At 50.2% G+C, this 17,609-nt stretch overlaps 8 protein-coding genes across 8 annotated transcripts; 5 read left to right on the top strand and 3 right to left on the bottom strand.

Moving 5' to 3' along the window:
- Positions 1-82: 82 nt before the first annotated feature.
- Positions 83-1,286, top strand: N7532_005543 (carbon-nitrogen hydrolase family protein; the record flags this gene model as incomplete). The annotated part of the gene is made up of 3 exons (XM_056618037.1): positions 83-559; positions 626-950; positions 1,018-1,286. 3 exons carry the CDS (start codon positions 83-85, stop codon positions 1,284-1,286), a joined length of 1,071 nt encoding a protein of 356 aa, XP_056474196.1.
- Positions 1,287-1,745: 459 nt separating this feature from the next.
- On the top strand, positions 1,746-2,632 carry N7532_005542 (alpha/beta hydrolase; the record flags this gene model as incomplete). The annotated part of the gene is made up of 2 exons (XM_056618036.1): positions 1,746-2,204; positions 2,279-2,632. 2 exons carry the CDS (start codon positions 1,746-1,748, stop codon positions 2,630-2,632), a joined length of 813 nt encoding a protein of 270 aa, XP_056474195.1.
- Positions 2,633-5,931: 3,299 nt separating this feature from the next.
- N7532_005541 (alpha/beta hydrolase family protein) lies at positions 5,932-6,530 on the bottom strand (the record flags this gene model as incomplete). The annotated part of the gene is made up of 2 exons (XM_056618035.1): positions 5,932-6,378; positions 6,459-6,530. 2 exons carry the CDS (start codon positions 6,528-6,530, stop codon positions 5,932-5,934), a joined length of 519 nt encoding a protein of 172 aa, XP_056474194.1.
- A 34-nt stretch (positions 6,531-6,564) lies between these two features.
- On the bottom strand, positions 6,565-11,308 carry N7532_005540 (ketoacyl-synt-domain-containing protein; the record flags this gene model as incomplete). The annotated part of the gene is made up of 2 exons (XM_056618034.1): positions 6,565-6,965; positions 7,021-11,308. The coding sequence occupies 2 exons, from the start codon at positions 11,306-11,308 to the stop codon at positions 6,565-6,567; spliced, it is 4,689 nt and encodes a 1,562-aa protein (XP_056474193.1).
- A 488-nt stretch (positions 11,309-11,796) lies between these two features.
- N7532_005539 (NAD(P)/FAD-dependent oxidoreductase) lies at positions 11,797-13,651 on the top strand (the record flags this gene model as incomplete). Its single annotated transcript, XM_056618033.1, has 5 exons — positions 11,797-11,927; positions 11,981-12,077; positions 12,181-12,652; positions 12,710-13,191; positions 13,316-13,651. 5 exons carry the CDS (start codon positions 11,797-11,799, stop codon positions 13,649-13,651), a joined length of 1,518 nt encoding a protein of 505 aa, XP_056474192.1.
- A 1,123-nt stretch (positions 13,652-14,774) lies between these two features.
- Positions 14,775-15,083, bottom strand: N7532_005538 (uncharacterized protein; the record flags this gene model as incomplete). The annotated part of the gene is made up of 1 exon (XM_056618032.1): positions 14,775-15,083. One exon carries the CDS (start codon positions 15,081-15,083, stop codon positions 14,775-14,777), a length of 309 nt encoding a protein of 102 aa, XP_056474191.1.
- Positions 15,084-16,063: 980 nt separating this feature from the next.
- N7532_005537 (uncharacterized protein) lies at positions 16,064-16,393 on the top strand (the record flags this gene model as incomplete). Its single annotated transcript, XM_056618031.1, has 1 exon — positions 16,064-16,393. The coding sequence occupies one exon, from the start codon at positions 16,064-16,066 to the stop codon at positions 16,391-16,393; it is 330 nt and encodes a 109-aa protein (XP_056474190.1).
- Positions 16,394-16,480: 87 nt separating this feature from the next.
- N7532_005536 (uncharacterized protein) lies at positions 16,481-17,080 on the top strand (the record flags this gene model as incomplete). Its single annotated transcript, XM_056618030.1, has 2 exons — positions 16,481-16,798; positions 16,865-17,080. The coding sequence occupies 2 exons, from the start codon at positions 16,481-16,483 to the stop codon at positions 17,078-17,080; spliced, it is 534 nt and encodes a 177-aa protein (XP_056474189.1).
- Between the last annotated feature and the right edge of the window lie 529 nt (positions 17,081-17,609).

The following is a 17,609-nucleotide window of genomic DNA, read 5'->3' as shown; positions in this document are numbered from 1 at the left end:
GCAAAGTTTCTTCAAATTATTTAAACCCCAAATTCATTCAATTTATCTTGCCCATACCTAAGAGCCTCAACAGTGCAACAAAATGTCTCAAATTCTGACTGTCGCGGTGGCGCAAGCCCGCACTCTTTCGTCTCTGTCGGCCACACTCGCCGCATTGAAGAGCATCACCGAACATGCGGCATCAAAGGGTGTAAAGCTTCTGCTTTTCCCCGAGGCCTACCTCGGCGGATATCCTCGAACCTGTGATTTTGGCACCGCTGTCGGCGCACGATCTCCTCATGGTCGGGAGCAATTCCTTCAATATTTTAAGTCTGCCGTGGACCTCGGCGATACTCCTGCTGGAGCCGGCGATGACTGGGTCGATCGCAAGCTTCCCGTGGCCAAGGGATCGGATCGTCGCGGCGACGGTACGAGGGAGTTCATTGAGCAGGTCTCTCGGGAAACGGGTGTCTTTATTGCGACTGGATTGATTGAGAGAGCCGGTGGCACTTTATATTGTTCTGCCGTCTATGTTGATCCGACATCTGGTGTCGTTGGAAAGAGACGCAAGGTCATGCCTGTAAGTACTTGGGTTTGCTGTGCTACCTTTTTTCTATACAGAAAAGATACTGATCTCTGTTGACAGACTGCTTCAGAGCGTCTTGTGTGGGGTCAAGGCTCGGCTTCTACACTCAAGGCCATCACTACCGAGCTGAACGGTGTCAAGCTGACCATCGGGCTCGCTATCTGCTGGGAAAGCTTCATGCCCATGCTCCGCCAGAGTCTGTATTCTCAAAACATCAATATCTACCTTGCCCCAACGGCCGATAGCCGCGACACTTGGCTACCACTCATGCGTACCATCGGAGGCGAAGGTCGTACATTCGTCTTGTCCGCAAATCAGTGCGTACGCTATAACGAGCTGCCTTCTTGGATCACCGATTATGCCAACCCCGGGGACAAAGCAGATGGTAAGTCATCCCACCGCCATCTTCGCTCAAAAGTCAGAGAAACATACTAACAATCTCCTTTAAACAGGCGAAAGATATATTTCGCGCGGTGGATCCTGCATCGTTGGGCCTCTTGGTGAGGTTGTCGCTGACCCAGTCTGGGAAACTTGCGTCGATGATGCGCTGGAATCGGGGTCGAGCGACTTATCTCGCAAGGATGGGCTTCTGATTCATGAGATCGACTTGGAGGACTGTGAGCGTGGTCGGCTGGACCTGGATGTCGCCGGCAGCTACTCCAGAAACGACGCATTCAAGCTGACCGTTGAGGGACTCGACCTGAACCCGCCACCCTTCTAAAAAAATGCGATAATATGTTTCGTCTCCTTCCGTTATTGTATAGTTTTCCGTCTCAAGAGGCCCAAAATGCACAATTTCTGGAATTGACAAATTGAGAGCTCCCCACAAACCTGGGATCATACATAGCAAATAATTCAAGCTTCAAGATGTTCTCGAAGTCGGGTCACCATTTGTATGTGGACATATCGTGGATGTTGCATTGCTCGTCTTGTCCGATGTGGAGCTGACAAAGCGGAGCCGAGGAGCATCGGCTCCGATGCATGTTGGAGCCAATCGCGATTCCTCTCCGCGACTTTTTATGGAGTCCACCCATTCTTCAGCGGCAAAGCAGGGCGGGGCCGATGGTCAAAGGGGGCTCTAGATTCGCAGTATTAATGTCCTGCATGTCTGGACCGATTTTGAAACCTGACATTGCTCTCATCTTTCTCCTCATCCTACCTTTTCTATTGCCTGATCGAAATGGCCACACCAGTGATTATTATAGTGCCCGGGTCATGGCATAGTCCGAAACACTACCACTATGTCATCGACGGACTCAAGAAACTGGGCTATGAAGCAGAGGGCGTAGCCCTTCCCTCGTTCAATTCGAGCCCGCCCCTTGCCAGTTGGGACCAAGATGCGCAAGAGGTTCGCCGGGTTATTTTGAAATATCTCGACTCTGGCCGGGATGTCATTCCGCTCGCCCATTCGTTTGGTGGCATTGCCATGTCCGAGGCTGTCCAAGGGCTTGGAAAGCAAGATCGGGAGAAACAAGGCCAGAAAGGCTCAGTCCTTCGGTTGGTCTATATGTGCGCAATGGCTCTGCCCAAGGGCCAAAGCTATGCGGGCCAAATCGCGCCGGCAACTCCCGAAGAGGAGGAGCTTGACAAGCAGAGAAAAGAGATGCAAGCCAAATACGGCGGCATCAATGTCCGATCGGTATGATATCTCCAGACCTTCCCAGAGCCCTTCTTGAGGTTCGATTCGAGTCCGAATGCTAATGATTTCTTCAGGATGGATCGATGGTCCTCGATGAATTTGCCTGTCGCATGGCCCTTTACAATGATTGCGATCCCAAGGATGTGACCGAGGCAGTTTCTTGGCTGGGATCGTTCCCGACAGGACCATTGGCCGTGCCAGTGACTTACACGGCTTATCTCGAGATCCCGAGTACATACATTGTGTGCCGGAACGACCAGGCGTTGCCAGTCTGTGTGCAAGAGCGTATTGTGGCGCAAGGAAATGGTGTTTTTCAAGTTGAGCGATGTGATGAAGGGCATTCGCCGTTCTTGAGCAACCCAGAGTATATCGTTGATTGCGTTCGTCGGGCAGCGGGCGAAATTATCGATCTTGAACGTGAATTGTAACATAATCTCATTTTGTATGGTATTGAATACGGTAGTAAGATCATCTCCACTTTTGTTTCTTATTGTCGCAGCTAGCTGATACAGTATGGCATTGTATGCAAGAATGGGGCTAATCTACCAAGGGGAACCAATCCAAAAAGATAGGATGAATTGATTGAAGAAAAGAAGAAAAGAGCGGACGCTGCGAGGACACGTTAGGGTGTCCTTGCTTACATGAGTAGGGTGAGGGGTTGAACCTCCCGATCTCGGAGTGTCGAGAATCCCCTAGTACAAATGAAGATATCACGACACAAACGGAACTAAACTATTTCGGGTGCTACCCCACTATCCTCGACACTTATCAAAGCATGAATGGGAAGTTGTACTTCAATTCGAGCTACTGCGAGATTCGGAGCTTTATATTCCCGCGGCGTGTTTCAGATTTAGTACCGCTGCAACATATTTTTTGTTAGACTCAATGTGACTGGAATGGCGGCCTTTTGGCCCCCAATGTGGCTGAATGAGGGGCACAAGGCTGTGTAGAAAATGAGAAACCTGGATGACCCCAAATTCTTTGAAATACTTTGTTAGTTCTCGAGTGAGTACCTTGTTAGAACACAAAACTGTGAACAGAATTGACATCATGCCTTTCCCGCCGACCCCAACTTCCGAATCCTCCTCTCATACTGGCCAGTGCCATTGCGGCGCAGTGCGCTTCAAGGTCACCTTGTCCCCACCACTTTCAGAATATCCCACAAATTGCTGCAACTGTTCGATCTGCAGTAAAAATGGCTATCTGCTCGTCTACCCATTCCGCAAGGATTTTGTCTTGCAAAGTGGGCAAGACGTGCTGAAAGAGTATCAATTTGCTGCCAGGATGGTCTGGCATCAATTTTGTGGAGAGTGCGGAAGTAGTTGCTTCATTCGTCTGCCTGATGAAGGCCTGCCTGGACTTATGCCAGACGGTACACCGCCTATCCAAGTCGTCAATGTAGGTTGAGTTGATTCGACACGGAGGATTCGTGCTAATCGAAATCAGGCGCGCATGCTGGACGATTTCGACTTCGAGAAGCTGCAGCTCAACAAGCTTGATGGCAGGTCAGCATAGCCGGACCATTGCTTGTTATGCATTGCCGCTTCGTTTCCAAGATTCGTCTGCAAAAGCCTCTTATATCTAGTACTACTCAGATAGTTGCTCGCTCCCAAGTTTCAAGGGTGTCAGTCCATATGCTTAGTAATCTATACGCATCATATCTCAGGCATCAAGGCATAAAGTCGACTTCGGATCGACGAGAATGACCGGAACTCGTCCATTCCTCGTCCATTCAAGAGGTTCTCAAGAGTATCGACACCTAGCAAAGACCGATACGCCGTATTCCTAGTCATCACACTTTGAGAAATGAATTTGGCTTAACGTGGTTCATCACCTCGCCGATCATATCACCTCGCCGATCACTTTTCCGACACAACACCATCACAAAGAGCAATTAGACAACCAATTCACTTAAATTAATTAAGCCTACTCAGAACCACATACTCCAGATATTTCTACTTCGACCTGGCATGTTCGTGTATTATGCCCGGGCTCACCGCAGTTACCACATCGCCGTGTAGTCGCCCGCCTCTCCTGGTTGTAATCCCGATTTCGACGTATATCCCGCGCTAACTGTTCCTCGATCTCCTTCTGGGCCAAAATATCGCTTACATCCTCTCCAGTCAAAACACCTCCATGGCAGACACGTGCTTTTTTGGCCCTCCGGCGCTTACTAAGGGCTTCGTTCGCCTTCCGAATCATACGGTTTTCCTCTATCAGCAGGGTGTTCTGGTGGGTGATTGCTTCCATACCCTTGGCTAATTGCTTGACAGCCGAGAAAATTGGTGTTGGTGAGCTTCCTTGATGACCATCAATCCGAGATTTTACAAAAGTAGACTGCGAAATGGCCTCGGTCGGGTTGTGTGGCGTTTGAGAGACCCAAGCGTTCAAGTGGGTATCAGGGGGGTGGTGGGTGTTGGCGTCCGTAGCTTGATGTCCAGCTTAGAGATGACGGCTTGCGGGTCAAATGGGACGAGTCCAGCACCTCGAAAACCACTGGCAATGTTTTCCTTGGTCATTGTAGCATTGTATGCCGCGTGAAAGGCCAAAAAGAACTCGACTTTAGTGATGTGGTTAATATGGGCCCGGATGAACGACTCGATCTGCTTGCCGTATGCCCTCTTTAAAGGGCCAAAAAGTCCGACATCGAGTGGCTGGGTCAGGTGGGAAGAATGAGGCGGTAGACAGACAGGAATGATGTTGTTGTCTTTGCAATAAGTCTCGAATTCCACCGACTGGTGGCTCTCGTGCCCGTCCAATACCAACATCCGATACACACCCATTGTCCGCGCCCTGGTACTCCTATCAAAGTGTTGAATCCAATCTAGGCCGGTGTTATTATCGGTCCAACCATTTGAAGTCGGTTTGATAGCCCAGGTAGGAGGAAGGCCGGTTTCGGAGTACCAATTAGAGAGGTGGTATTGGCCTTGGGCTAGTAGAAAAGGAGGCACGTCAAAGCCGTCACCACTCACGCAGGTAATCGCCGTCGCCCATTCTCGGTTACCAGGTTGAACTGCCTTGCCCTTCCCACGTCGATCGGATCGGGTAACGACCATTGAAGGGCAGATCATACCCATCATAAACCCAGTCTCGTCGAAGTTGTATAAATCGCAGTCCAGAATGCCGTACTTAGCGCGCATGTTGAACACAAGTCGGAACCACGCGCTAATAAGTTCAGAATCTTCGCAGAGAGCTCTCTGAAAGTCATAGGGGCGAGAAAAACGCGTGCGCAGCTCATCTCGTCGCTTAATAAAGCGATATGGCCATTGCTTTCCGACGCGTGGCGCGCCCCGCGACGCGAGAATGTAATCGGCCATTTCGCGCACACCTTCGATTGCGGGCGGAAATCCTCGTGAATCTAGGTCTAAAATGTGTTGAACTATGACATCCTCTTCTATCTCAGTCAGGCTCCGAGCGACAGGCCGGTAATCGGTTTTAGGGGTGCGGCCCTTCATTCTGTCGGCGAGTGTGGTATAAGGAACATTGTAGATCTTTGCAGCAGCACGGATGCTTAATTTCCTGGAGGATCGGATAGATTGAATGGCAATAATAATTCTGGCTTCTTTTGATTGGGCCTGCATTATTCGTTGTGGAGATATTACATGAAAAATGTGGAAGGTGGTATTGTGTCGGGAAAGTGGTCGGCGAGGTGATATGATCGGCGAGGTGATGAACCACGTTATCCGAGCGTTGGATTCCGACAATAGCAAACGATGATGAAAACCAATCAACATGCCTCTAGCTGTTGAATTAGAAACTCGTATCCGGGACCCACCCCAAGCTCCCATGCCTTTGTCCCAGGTGTCACCCCAACATCATGGACATGCCTAGCGCCTAGCACTGGGAGGAATCCACTTTTGACTCCAGATTCCTGCAACGCATCTGCAAAGCGTACGGCGGAATTGAAAGGCACAATCTCGTCCTGGTCGCCGATGATTAGGAATGTCGGTATGTGATAGTTTCCCGCCTGAAGTTGAGCAAGCGGGCTAATTGATGCGGCTTGAGTTGCATCCGGGCATGCCATGAGGTCGTCATGGTCTGGTATCCCATGGAAAAGCAGACTATTCCCTTTCTCCTCTTTGATAAGAGCGAGAACGAGCTCCGAGCGGGGATCGCCTGGCTGGATCCAGCCTAAACCGGAGCCGTCGCTCGTACCAATCGCATGGCCTATGACCTATCACACGCCGCAGCATCGTCAGTCCTGCAAAGTTGATGATACGTGCTGTATTGATGAGATCTGTCCATCACACTTACAGGTCTAGACGGAATTGAAGCCTTGATATCCGCCATTGTCATTGTCCGAGCTTGGTACTCCTTGCCCATCATCGACGCTGTGGTTTAGTCAGTACGTAGTTCCTAATTAGGATAGAATATAGATATGGAATGGGCCGATACCTGATGGCTTATAGTCGGTGGGGCAGTAGAATGAGAGAATAGCAACAGGAGGCTGTAGTCCGATAGCGGGCGCCATCCACGCGGTGGTCATAGCAAGGTGACCGCCGGTCGACCATCCGATAATGACGGTTCGCGTTGGATCAACTAAGACCCCTTGAGCACTAATTGTTGACGGCAGAATTTTCTGGGCCCATGAAAGCGCGTCTCTGATATCCGTCATCGGGCCATCAATGATATTGACCTGCGGGCAAAGTCGATAGTCGACGCTGACGGGAAGAATGCCGTTGGCGAGTAACCAGGCCGTCTGTGCTGGGCGCACAGCCTTCCTGGATAGCGTCATGTGACCGCCACCGTGGATCATCAAGGCTGTGGGCATTGTCAGTATGCAATCCTTTTTGTGCTGGGTGAACTGTTGGTATACCTATGGGCATCGCGTGCGATGGTGGTTTGAGTGGGACCATGACGTCGGCGTGGATCTCGATGCCTTCAACTTCTTTATAGACCAAAGTTTCCACTCTGTGACGTGAATTGGAATCTTCTTTATATCTCGTCCATCGGCGGAGAGGTGTCGTCAAATCTATGTCTAGAGACAGATAAGACGAAGGCTCTGGGTTAGAATTGGCTCTGGAGGATGGTGTATTGATATCACTTCCAGAAAGAGAGCCTAGAAGTTGGATCATGCTGCTGCTTAGCAGATCGTCGGTGGAGATGATGATCCCGAACTTCGATTGGAGTTCGTCTGCAAGCTCAATGGCTCCTAGTGAGTCTATTCCCATGCTGGTCATGCTTTCGCTGTCTGAAATTTCTGCCAGAGCCACTCCCGTATAGGATGAGATGAGCGATCGCAATCCATTCTCAAATCTGGCTCCAAATTCGTCTTTTCCTGTCGGGTTGGAACACAGAACATCTTTTTTCCAACTCTCAGACAACGTGGGTTCTCTCTGGCTTTGCGGCCCGATATTTCCCTGGTATGGAACCGTCTTTGCTACTTCTAGCAGTCGTTCCAGTTTCGCCGCTTGGACTTTTGTAAACTGGATCCCGGACCCTATCATTTTAAGCTCACCGGTCTGGGAGAATACAAATAAATCGCCGCTGACCTGGTGGCTTGTCGTGTTTCTAAACTTGGCATAAACAGACCAAGTTTGCTTTTTGCTGAAATCGCAGGGGAGAACAACCATTTTGTTAATGGCAGTGGCCACCCAAATCTCTCGGGCTCCCGTCGGGTCACCACTGCTGTTGATTAGCAACCCTAGTACTTGGATGAATGTATCAATGGCGATGGCTTCAATGATATTCGAGACCGAGCTCTCCGGCTGAGTCCATGTCAAGCTGGGAACATTGATTTCAGCAACCGCCTCGGTGGTGCCCAAAGCGATCCACGATATACCTCGTAGTATATCTCCATATTCCACAACCCGGGAGAAAAGCGCATATGCCCGGTCACTCTTGAGTGTGTCCAGCGTGGGGTCATTCTTGACGACCTTGATCCGATCGGAGACAAGCCGACCATAGAGGTCAAAGTCAGTCTCGGCAGGTGTGATAAGGCGGAGATCTCCTTCAACATGAGTCGTGGCTTTCGATGAACGGACAATGAAGTGCCATGGCGAGGAATGGGAATTCAGCTCGCCATCAAGGACCATTTCAACGTCCATATTTTCATCGCATCCCAGACCACGATGGAAGCATATGTTCTGGAAGCTGAGCGCTGGGGAACGAAGGTCGCCGCCAATTAGAGAGACACCCAAAACTGCGCATTCCATATATATTGAGGCTGGACAAAGTGGCTTCTGGCAGACTGCATGGCCTTTAACAATCTTCGTGTATCGTTCTGTATCGGTGTGGATGCGAAAGTGATGCGATTTGTCAACAGGGCTAGGCGCAGCTATGTAAGTCACCAGCGACGTTGGTTTCACTCCTTCCTTCAGAGTGCAACTTGATTGAACTTTTGCCTGTTGCTCTTCTATCGCACGGTCAACATGGGGTAGCCAGTGGCGAGAGAGGTTGAATTGATATGGAGGGAGGGAGACCGGCTTCAGACCCAGTTCTGTTGGCGAAAGAAATGCCCAGAATGTACCTGGAATCCCCTCACTCCAGAGAGCGGCCATCAGCTGGGCCGGAAATGTAGCTGGTTGGAAGGTGTGGGATTCTGGATCCAAAACTGCCTTTTTGGTCATGTTCACTATGGGTGTGCCCCATCCAGCCTCCAGCCACACGCAGGGGCCGAGGCGCGCCTCAATGCGCTGTATGGCCTCCGAAAAGTATACCGGATCTCTGGAATGGGATGCCAAATAATTCGGAGCTTGAGTAGCGTCCCTCTGTGAGTATCTGGTGCAGGTTTCAAGTGGAATGATAGGTTGCTTGAAGTCAAGAGACTTGCCGAACTCCACCAGGTCTGCGAGAAGACCCTCAGTGAATCGCGAATGGAAGCCATGGCTCACAGCCACGCGGCGGTACCGCACGCGCCGGAATTTCGCATCGTGACTAATCAGCTCTTCCGCCGTAGCGATAGCCCCTTCAGTACCTACGACAACATGGCTCTTCTGACTGTTATAGCATGCAATCTCCAATTTTTCATTTGCATTCTCCACTGCAGCCAGAATGTCCTGAACAGTTACCAAGTCAGCATGGACTGCCAGCATTATCCCACGCTCGGTGCTCCATTTCGTTTTCATCAGAGAGGTGCGTTGAGATATCAATTTCAAAGCATCCTTCAGTGACAAAGCCCCAGAGACAGCCAGAGCCGTGAGTTCACCCAGAGAATGTCCAACAACGGCATCAACCGGCATCCCAGTATCGATGTAACACCTGGCAGAGGCATACTGTACTGCAAATGTTCCACACTGCAAAACCAAGATATCCGCGATTGGCTCCGTTTGACTCAAAGCGGGCAGGATATCGGGATGTCCAAGATCCTTGAGGATTTGACTGCACTGGTTGAGGTAGCTCTGGAAGAGCGGATATGTCTGCACCATTTCTGGATCCAGTCCAATGGTGGCTCTGCTTTGCCCGGATATAACCAACACCAGACTTTTCGGGCTCTTGGATAACGTCGATATATCCTTGAGTCCGGTATCCAGCTCCTGGCTGAGCTGGCATAAATCGCTTACTTGAGTGGACCAGCGAACACGATGGTGTTTGCGGCGTTCGCTGAGAGTGAATGCCACATCGGCCAAGCTGGCGTTTGGGGGGGCTTGTCGCAAGAATGAGGCCAACCGATTTGCGTATGCTTTCAGACTCTCCAGAGAGGCAGCACTTAGTAGCACAGGAAAAGCTGCCGGGATGTAGGATCTGGAATGCTGTTTCTGAGGGTGATTGTACTCGGACACTAGGAGTGCAGCGTTACTACCCGAAGCACCGTATCCATTGACACAAGCAATTCGTTTCTTCCGGTGCTGGCCAATTTCCCATGGTGCCATACTTGACGGGATGACTAGGCGGTCGGGCTCCAATGAAGATATCGTCGGGTTCAGCATGTGGAATCCGGCCAATGGCGGGATAATTTTATTCGCAAACATTGACAGGACTTTCAAGAGGCCTGCAACACCGGCAGCAGTCTCGCTATGGCCCAAATTTGCTTTCAAGGATCCAATATACAGTGGATCTGCTCTTTGAGATCCACCAAAAACTTGTCGAATGCTGTTTATCTCGATTGGATCCCCAACGAGTGTTCCAGTACCATGCGCCTCGACGTATGATACTTGATCAGGCGCGAGATGAGCCTCATCGAGGGCTTTTTGGTACAGCGATTGTTGAGCAGCCGAGTCCGGTACTGTGATTGAGGCCGAATTGAGGCCTCCCTGGTTGGTACTGGAAGATTCAATCGCGCCGAGTATCTGATCACCATCAATGATGGCTTGCTGTAGGGACTTGAGTACAATCAACCCCACTCCATCTGCTCGACAGTACCCATCAGCACCATGGTCAAAAGGCTTACACTGCCCAGTGCCGCTGAGAAAGCCTGCTTTAGCCAAGTCAAAGTAATTGTCGACCCCAGTGATGATGTTTACTCCTCCCGCTAGCGCCATCGAGCACTCTTTAGTTTGAATGGCACGGCAAGCACGATGGATCGCAACCAGGGATGCCGAGCATGCAGTGTCAATCACTTCAGATGGTCCAGTCCAGCCGAAGTGATGGCTGATCTTACCAGAGAGAAACGCGCGAATCGTGCCAGTGGCTGTGAAGGCTGAGGGGGAATAAGCGCTTGTGTTCTCTAGGTATTCGGTATAGCTGGCGCCAATGAAACATCCCACCGGATCTCCGTCTTCCCGACGGTGATGATGAGTATAACCGCTGGAGTCGAGGGCCTCGAAGGCAACCATAAGCAGCAATCGTTGTTGGGGGTCCATGTGGGCCGCCTCGCGAAGACTGACCCCAAAGAAGCCGTGGTCAAATTTATCCACGTCATTGACGAAGTTGCCGTGAAAGTTTTGTTGATCGAACCATTCTTTATTCTGAGACGATCGAAAAGATTGTTGTATTTGAAATCGATCCTCGCCAAGGGGCTGAACCTTTGACTCCCCTTTGGAGACGAGTTCCCATAACTCTTCAAGAGAGTTTGCTCCAGGTAACCGACAACCAGCGCCGATTATAGCAATTGGCTCATACTGGGCCGAAATAGGCGGATTTTGAGATCCATAATCCTGGTTGATTCGAGAACCAGGATCCAAGCTGATCCCTGTCGGCAAAGAATGAACGTCTAGCTTCGTCATTTTCATGAACAAACGGCTGCTAATCTTCTGTTTGCAAAAGCCAAGGATCTCCTAGTATTAGTATTCTTGTAGACATATCTAGGTTCGGCGTATATTTAGAGTTTCTATCAAGATTGCCGAGAAATACGCCCAGCGGCTACGGAAATACTACCTTCGGCGTATTTTTAAGTTGGCCCCGCAACGATATATTTGTCGTGTCTGCCGATCACTCGATTGTTAATTGCCTTTCGACTTTTGAAATATATTGTACAAGATCAAAGTTTCGGCAAATTTCTCTAGATCCCGGTGAGGAAAGCGGCCAGTCCGCGAGGCTGAGTACTGGCTTTCAGAATGGAGATGGGCGGGTATGATTAGGCATTTCTACCTAGTATACTTATAAAGAAGTGCCCCTTCAGGTATCAAATCTCATACCTCGCCCCCATCAGCACCGCCGACGATATCAGCAGCATCGAATTTTCGATTATATCACATTAGATCTGTTTGCCAACATGCTTTCCGGGATCCCGGGGAAATGCACGGTCCTAGTGGTGGGTGGAGGTCCGGGGGGCTCCTACTGTGCCGCCGCTTTGGCAAGAGAGGGGGTTAATACAGTGCTCCTTGAAGCAGACATGTTTCCTCGGTATGTAGGCGATAAATATAGGAGGGTTGTTTCATTGCTGACGCCATAATGAGGTATCACATCGGAGAGAGTATGCTTGCATCCATGCGTCATTTGCTCCGCTTCATCGACTTGGATGAAGCGTTTGACAAGTACGGGTTCGTCAAGAAGGTACGTTGGACGACTCGGTTCGGCCCCAGTGCCAATCTTCCCAAATCTGACTTAGACTACTAGGTTGGAGCGGCTTTCAAGCTGAACAAGAACAAAGAACCAGGATGTGAAGGCACCACCCTATCCTGGAATATGCCCTGTACTAACAAATTTCATAGATACCGACTTTATCGCCGCTGGTGGCCCGGAAAATTACGCTTGGAACGTTGTGCGGTCTGAAGCAGATAACTTAATGTTCCAGCACGCTGCCAAATGTGGTGCAAAGACTTTCGATGCCGTCAAAGTCAAGAGTATCGAGTTCGACGCAGATGGCCCTTCGGAGCTGGGACGGCCGGCCTCCGCGTCATATGTGCGAAAGGTCGAAGCGAACGGCGACCAAGTCACCGGGGTGATCGCGTTTGACTATATTGTCGATGCGAGTGGACGATTGGGAATGCTTAGCACCAAATATTTGAAGAATCGGCGCTATAACCAAAGCCTGAAAAACGTCGCTCACTGGGGGTACTGGTGTGGAGCCACGCCATATGCACAGGGCACTCCGAGAGAGAACTCGCCATTTTTTGAGGCTTTACAAGGTATTTGAGACATCAAGACGTACATCTCGTAGCCCGTCTGACTTTCTTACATCACAGATGAGAGTGGTTGGGCATGGTTTATCCCCTTGCACAATGGCACTGCCTCTGTCGGGATCGTGAGGAATCAGGAATTGGCAACAGCCGGGAAGATTCAGTCCGGACTAGACCTCAAAGAGTTCTATCTGGAGACACTCAACAAAGTGGCTCCTGATATCCGACAGCTGCTTGGGAACGGGGAACTTAGCTCTACGGTCAAGTCGGCTTCGGACTATTCATACAACGCATCATCGTATGCTATTCCTTATGCTCGTATCGTCGGCGATGCAGGGTGCTTCATCGACCCTTACTTCTCATCTGGGGTTCATTTGGCCTTAGTAGGCGGTCTCTCGGCCGCCACAACGATCTGCGCCGCTCTACGAGGAGACTGTGAGGAACCGGCTGCGGCTAATTGGCACTCCAAGAAGATTGCAGACAGCTATACTCGCTTCCTTCTGGTTGTGCTCAGCGCTTATCGCCAAATTCGCAGCCATGAAGACCCGGTGCTAAGTGATTTCAACGAGGACAATTATGACCGGGCATTTGCCTTTTTCCGACCAGGCAAGTTATTCCCTATAACATCTTAGGAACAACTGGAAGAAACACTAACTTATATCAGTCATCCAGGGAACTGCCGATGTGGTCCCGAGAAAACTAACGCAAGAGGAACTGAACAAGACCCTTGAGTTCTGTGCTAATGCTTTCGAGCCGGCCCAGCCTGATGTCCGTGAAAAGGTTCTGGAAAGGATCGGAAGTAGCTCTGTCGACAAGGCTGGCAAGATGCAGGCCTTCCAACCTGATCTCTCGGCTGAAGAGCAACAAACGGTCAAGCATATTCGGGCTCGACAGATGATGCGTACTGAGGATACCATGAACCTCGAAACCTTCGGTACTGATGCCATCGATGGTCTTCTGCCGAACCTGAAACGTGGCAGCTTGGGTTTGATGACGAGCGTGGCTTAGTACGTGAGCCCATGCAGTAGCTTGAGATTAGAGTACCGGTCACTTCCGAAACGGTACAATCATTTTTTGGTCCTCATATCTAAAGAAGTGTCTGCTTGTGTAGGCTAACTTAAATCTCATCTTTTATCAGACAGTGCTGACCGCCACACCTTGGCCTTGCATCTCACAAGGTGACTAGGCTGAGGATTTAATTGTAGAGGACAAATGTGTGTATTCTATGGGTATCCTGTACCATTTCTCATATTGATGCACCTTTCGGCGGTAATTCTCTGCAATCATTCGTTTGAATAGCCACTCAGAGCTTTTACTATATTGCATCGAATCTATCGCCCCCATAGTTTACTGGAGATCCGCCGTCTATTTGCCATCAATCCATTTCATTCATATATCTCATACAATTCATCAATCAACAGCTTGCTGCTGTCCTGATCGTTGCCAAACATTAAGCAGCAAATCTCATAATATCTCACACCGATAGATTTGCCCTATAGTATTCAGCCCAAAAGCCCCGATCAGGAGGAAGATCACCATGGCGTAATTCCAGCCATAGTGCCTGGGCTTGTCCGTGTCCTGATCCACTATACTGACACTGATAATAAACACAAGGCCCAAGAAAACGCCTGCGACGGCCAAAACAAAATACCAAAAGCCCATACTAGTGGAACGTACCAGGACAGTGAGCAAAGCGGTTATACTGCACACCAGCCTGGCCATAAGTACAGGGATACTGTTCCGAAAGCGCACGGCCATCTCTTTGGCACCCGGTTTTATATCATCCGCGGCATCCTGGCGCGCGTACATCACGTCGTAGAAGACGACCATCATCGTGATTGCTCCAACCAGATAGAGAGGGAAGTCGGTACACAGCAGGCAAGGCCCCAACATTAACCGAATGCACGGCTAAGACCACACATGTGCCGAGCGACTGGCCCAGGATAACTTGGAGGAAGCTGGTGAACCGCTTTCTGAAGGGATAGATGCCGAGCAGCGTATATGTCACACTAGCAACCTTTCTACATTCCACTGGAAGGCTTCGCAGAAGAAGCAAACTCAGAGGAATAAGTACAGCGGTGAGGAGATGGGCCTGCAGAGTTAAAATAGCACCCCGAGCGGTAGGACGGTTCTAGCACCGCGCGGTTTGGCGGTCGTAGTGTTGATTAATGTTGTCATTCCAGGCACAGATTGCACTGCGCATCAGAACGGTCCAAACGAGCAGGTTGACGATGCGGTTCGCAATCGTCTCGGGGCTCATTGGAGAAGATGAAATGCTGGAGGCATAGGCAAGACCGACGACGTGGGGATAGTAGACCATGTAGATGCAGTGTGGTTTGTTCAGCAGAGCCAACTCGATGTAAGCAAACCTTGCGTAGGGCAGGATCGCTCCAAGACCCTTCGCGGGAGGGGCGTACCCTAGTTTCGCTTCTCCAGACATCGTTTCTTGCTTCTTTTGACCTTCATATGCTTCTCGATTTCGATAATCGCGCTGTCCAGATTTCCGGCTCCAGTCAAATATCCACTGCGAAAGGTAGATTCATGAACCCAGGTCGCCAATTATCCAACCGCCAAATTTGATCCCCTAAGTTCAAAATCCGTTTCGCTATCGGCGCATTTCGATTTACTCGCCGAGTCGTCTGGTCCAAGGTGAAAAACGCCGACCAGACACGTTTCGCAGAGTCACGTACACACATGTTACGTAGCCCCAGTACTCTATTTCACATTTTGTGGACTCATGTATCATTGGGCCCCACGAGATGTACGTAATTACCTGGACAAGGTTATGCGTGGGGTTATAAAGCTTTGGGGGCCTGATATGCAACAAGGCGCAAAAATGGGCCCTTTTACGCACCAGATGGAAGGCTGTTGGGTGGGGGGGTTTGGCGTAAACTCTACTCCGTAAAGTATTGAACATTTCAATTTGTCTTGAAATTTCCAGGTTTCATGAAATGTATTGATACCAATAGAATCCTGCTGGGCCATTGTAAGGTAAATGTCGACTCTCAGGAAACTGCACATACGAGTACTGGGGATGTCTCATAGGAATTAATGGATTGGACGATGCTCTGAAGGCAAAACGGGAGCCCCATTGAAGGTGTCTCATGGCCCAGAGGCCTGGTTTAGCGTGTTACGACGCCGGTATTCGGAGGATTTTCTCCTAACCATACAAAAACAGTGCGGCGTTGGATCGCCTGTGAATTCTCCCATTCCTGGCGATAAAGTACCACCGCTTAGCTCGACATAAAAGGTTTGTTGTTGTAGTGCAGATGGGCTCCCCTCCCAGCTCGTTGCACTCGTGTTGTTGTTCTATAAAAACGACAGCAAGTACGGAGTAGATGCTGGACGATTGCTCCCGATTCAAGTTCATCTCCGTGAATGCTCTCGCACAAGTATATTTATGAGACAGACAGACCTATCATGGACTATCCAGGTATAATCCACATTACAGCTATTCCTGTGGTGCTCTATCTCATCCGTTACTTGTGTGGTCTATACTGGCGTCTCCAACATGTTTCAGGTCCATTCTTTGCGAAGTTCACCAACCTCCAGCGAGTGTGGTGGGTGAAGACCGGACGAGCTCATGAATACCACCGTGAAATGCATGCCATGTACGGCCCTGTCGTCCGATTTGGACCAAACATGGTCTCTATCTCAGATCCTCAAGCCATCCCGGCCATCTACCCGAGTAGACCGGGGTTCCCCAAGGTCGGTACCGGCAGCGCCAGAGCCATTGCCTCCATTTATTGACAATTGAATCTCAACATCTAACGTTTCTCTCCAACCTAGAGCGACTTTTACCGCACGCAGAAACCCTACACGCGGAATAAGGGCGCCATGCCAGCGGTGTTCAACACTCAAGATGAGGATCTGCACAAAAGACTCCGGAACCCAATTGCTTCGCTATATTCCATGACGAACGTGGTAAAATTCGAACCATTGGTCGATCAAACCCTCGCGGTGCTCTTGAAACAGCTCGACGGCCGGTACCTGGGCAGCAGTGTGCCGTTTGATCTCGGAAACTGGCTGCAGTATTTTGCGTTTGACTCGATGGGTACATTGTCGTTCTCTCGACGATACGGGTTCCTGGAACAAGGCCGCGATGTCCATGGGATTCTGGGCGAGATCTGGACATTTATGAAGACAGTTGCCCCGGTGGGTTCTCGCTCTGCTACAAGTCACGAAACAGCTGGTTGCTAATGTGTACGGTTGTCTTGTCAGATGGGCCAAATTCCGTGGTTCGACGAGCTTTGGAACAAGAATGCCTTGATCACCTTGTTCAAGCGGCCGACGGGGTTTGGGGTGTTGAAGGTCGTCGACACGTTTATTTCTCAGCGCATGGCCCGTCGTCAAGAGGACGATAGTTTGAAAGAGAAGGATATGCTCTCCCAATTTCTCAATATACAGGTTTTAAACCCTGATGTTCTGCCCTGGTAAAGAAAGCCTCCCATCCTCTCTGTGTATTTCTCCCTATATCCGGCTAAACCATGTTTAGGGCACCGAGAGCCTGGACCTTCTCTAATATTATGGCTGGTTCAGATTCGACTGCAAATGTTATGTGTACGATTATGTACAACCTCTTGCTTTATCGAGACACGATGAACCGTTTGCACGAAGAGCTTCTTGCAGCTGAGAGCCGAACTGGCCTTTCTCGGCCGTGTCCCTCGTGGGAGGAAGTTAGGGAGTTGCCCTACCTCGACGCATGCCTCTTGGAGGCTTTACGACTGCATCCTCCATTCTGTCTGCCTTTTGAGCGAGTTGTTCCTGATAGTGGCTTGATAGTTTGTGAGACATATCTCCCGGGGGGGGACAGTTGTCGGGATGAGCCCGTACGTGGTAAACCGGGACAAACACACCTTTGGCGATGATGCGGACCAATGGAGGCCCGAGAGATGGCTGGGCCTGAGCCGAGACGACCGAAAGAGACTGGAACAGAGCGTGTTAACCGTGAGTCTAAGCTTCCACC

This window comes from Penicillium argentinense (genome assembly GCF_028826775.1).
Source record: "Penicillium argentinense strain IBT 30761 chromosome Unknown utg000005l_segment0_segment0, whole genome shotgun sequence".
Classification (NCBI taxonomy): Eukaryota; Fungi; Ascomycota; class Eurotiomycetes; order Eurotiales; family Aspergillaceae; genus Penicillium; species Penicillium argentinense.
The sequence above is the reverse complement of the archived record's forward strand: the minus strand, read 5'-3'. Positions and strand labels throughout refer to the sequence as shown.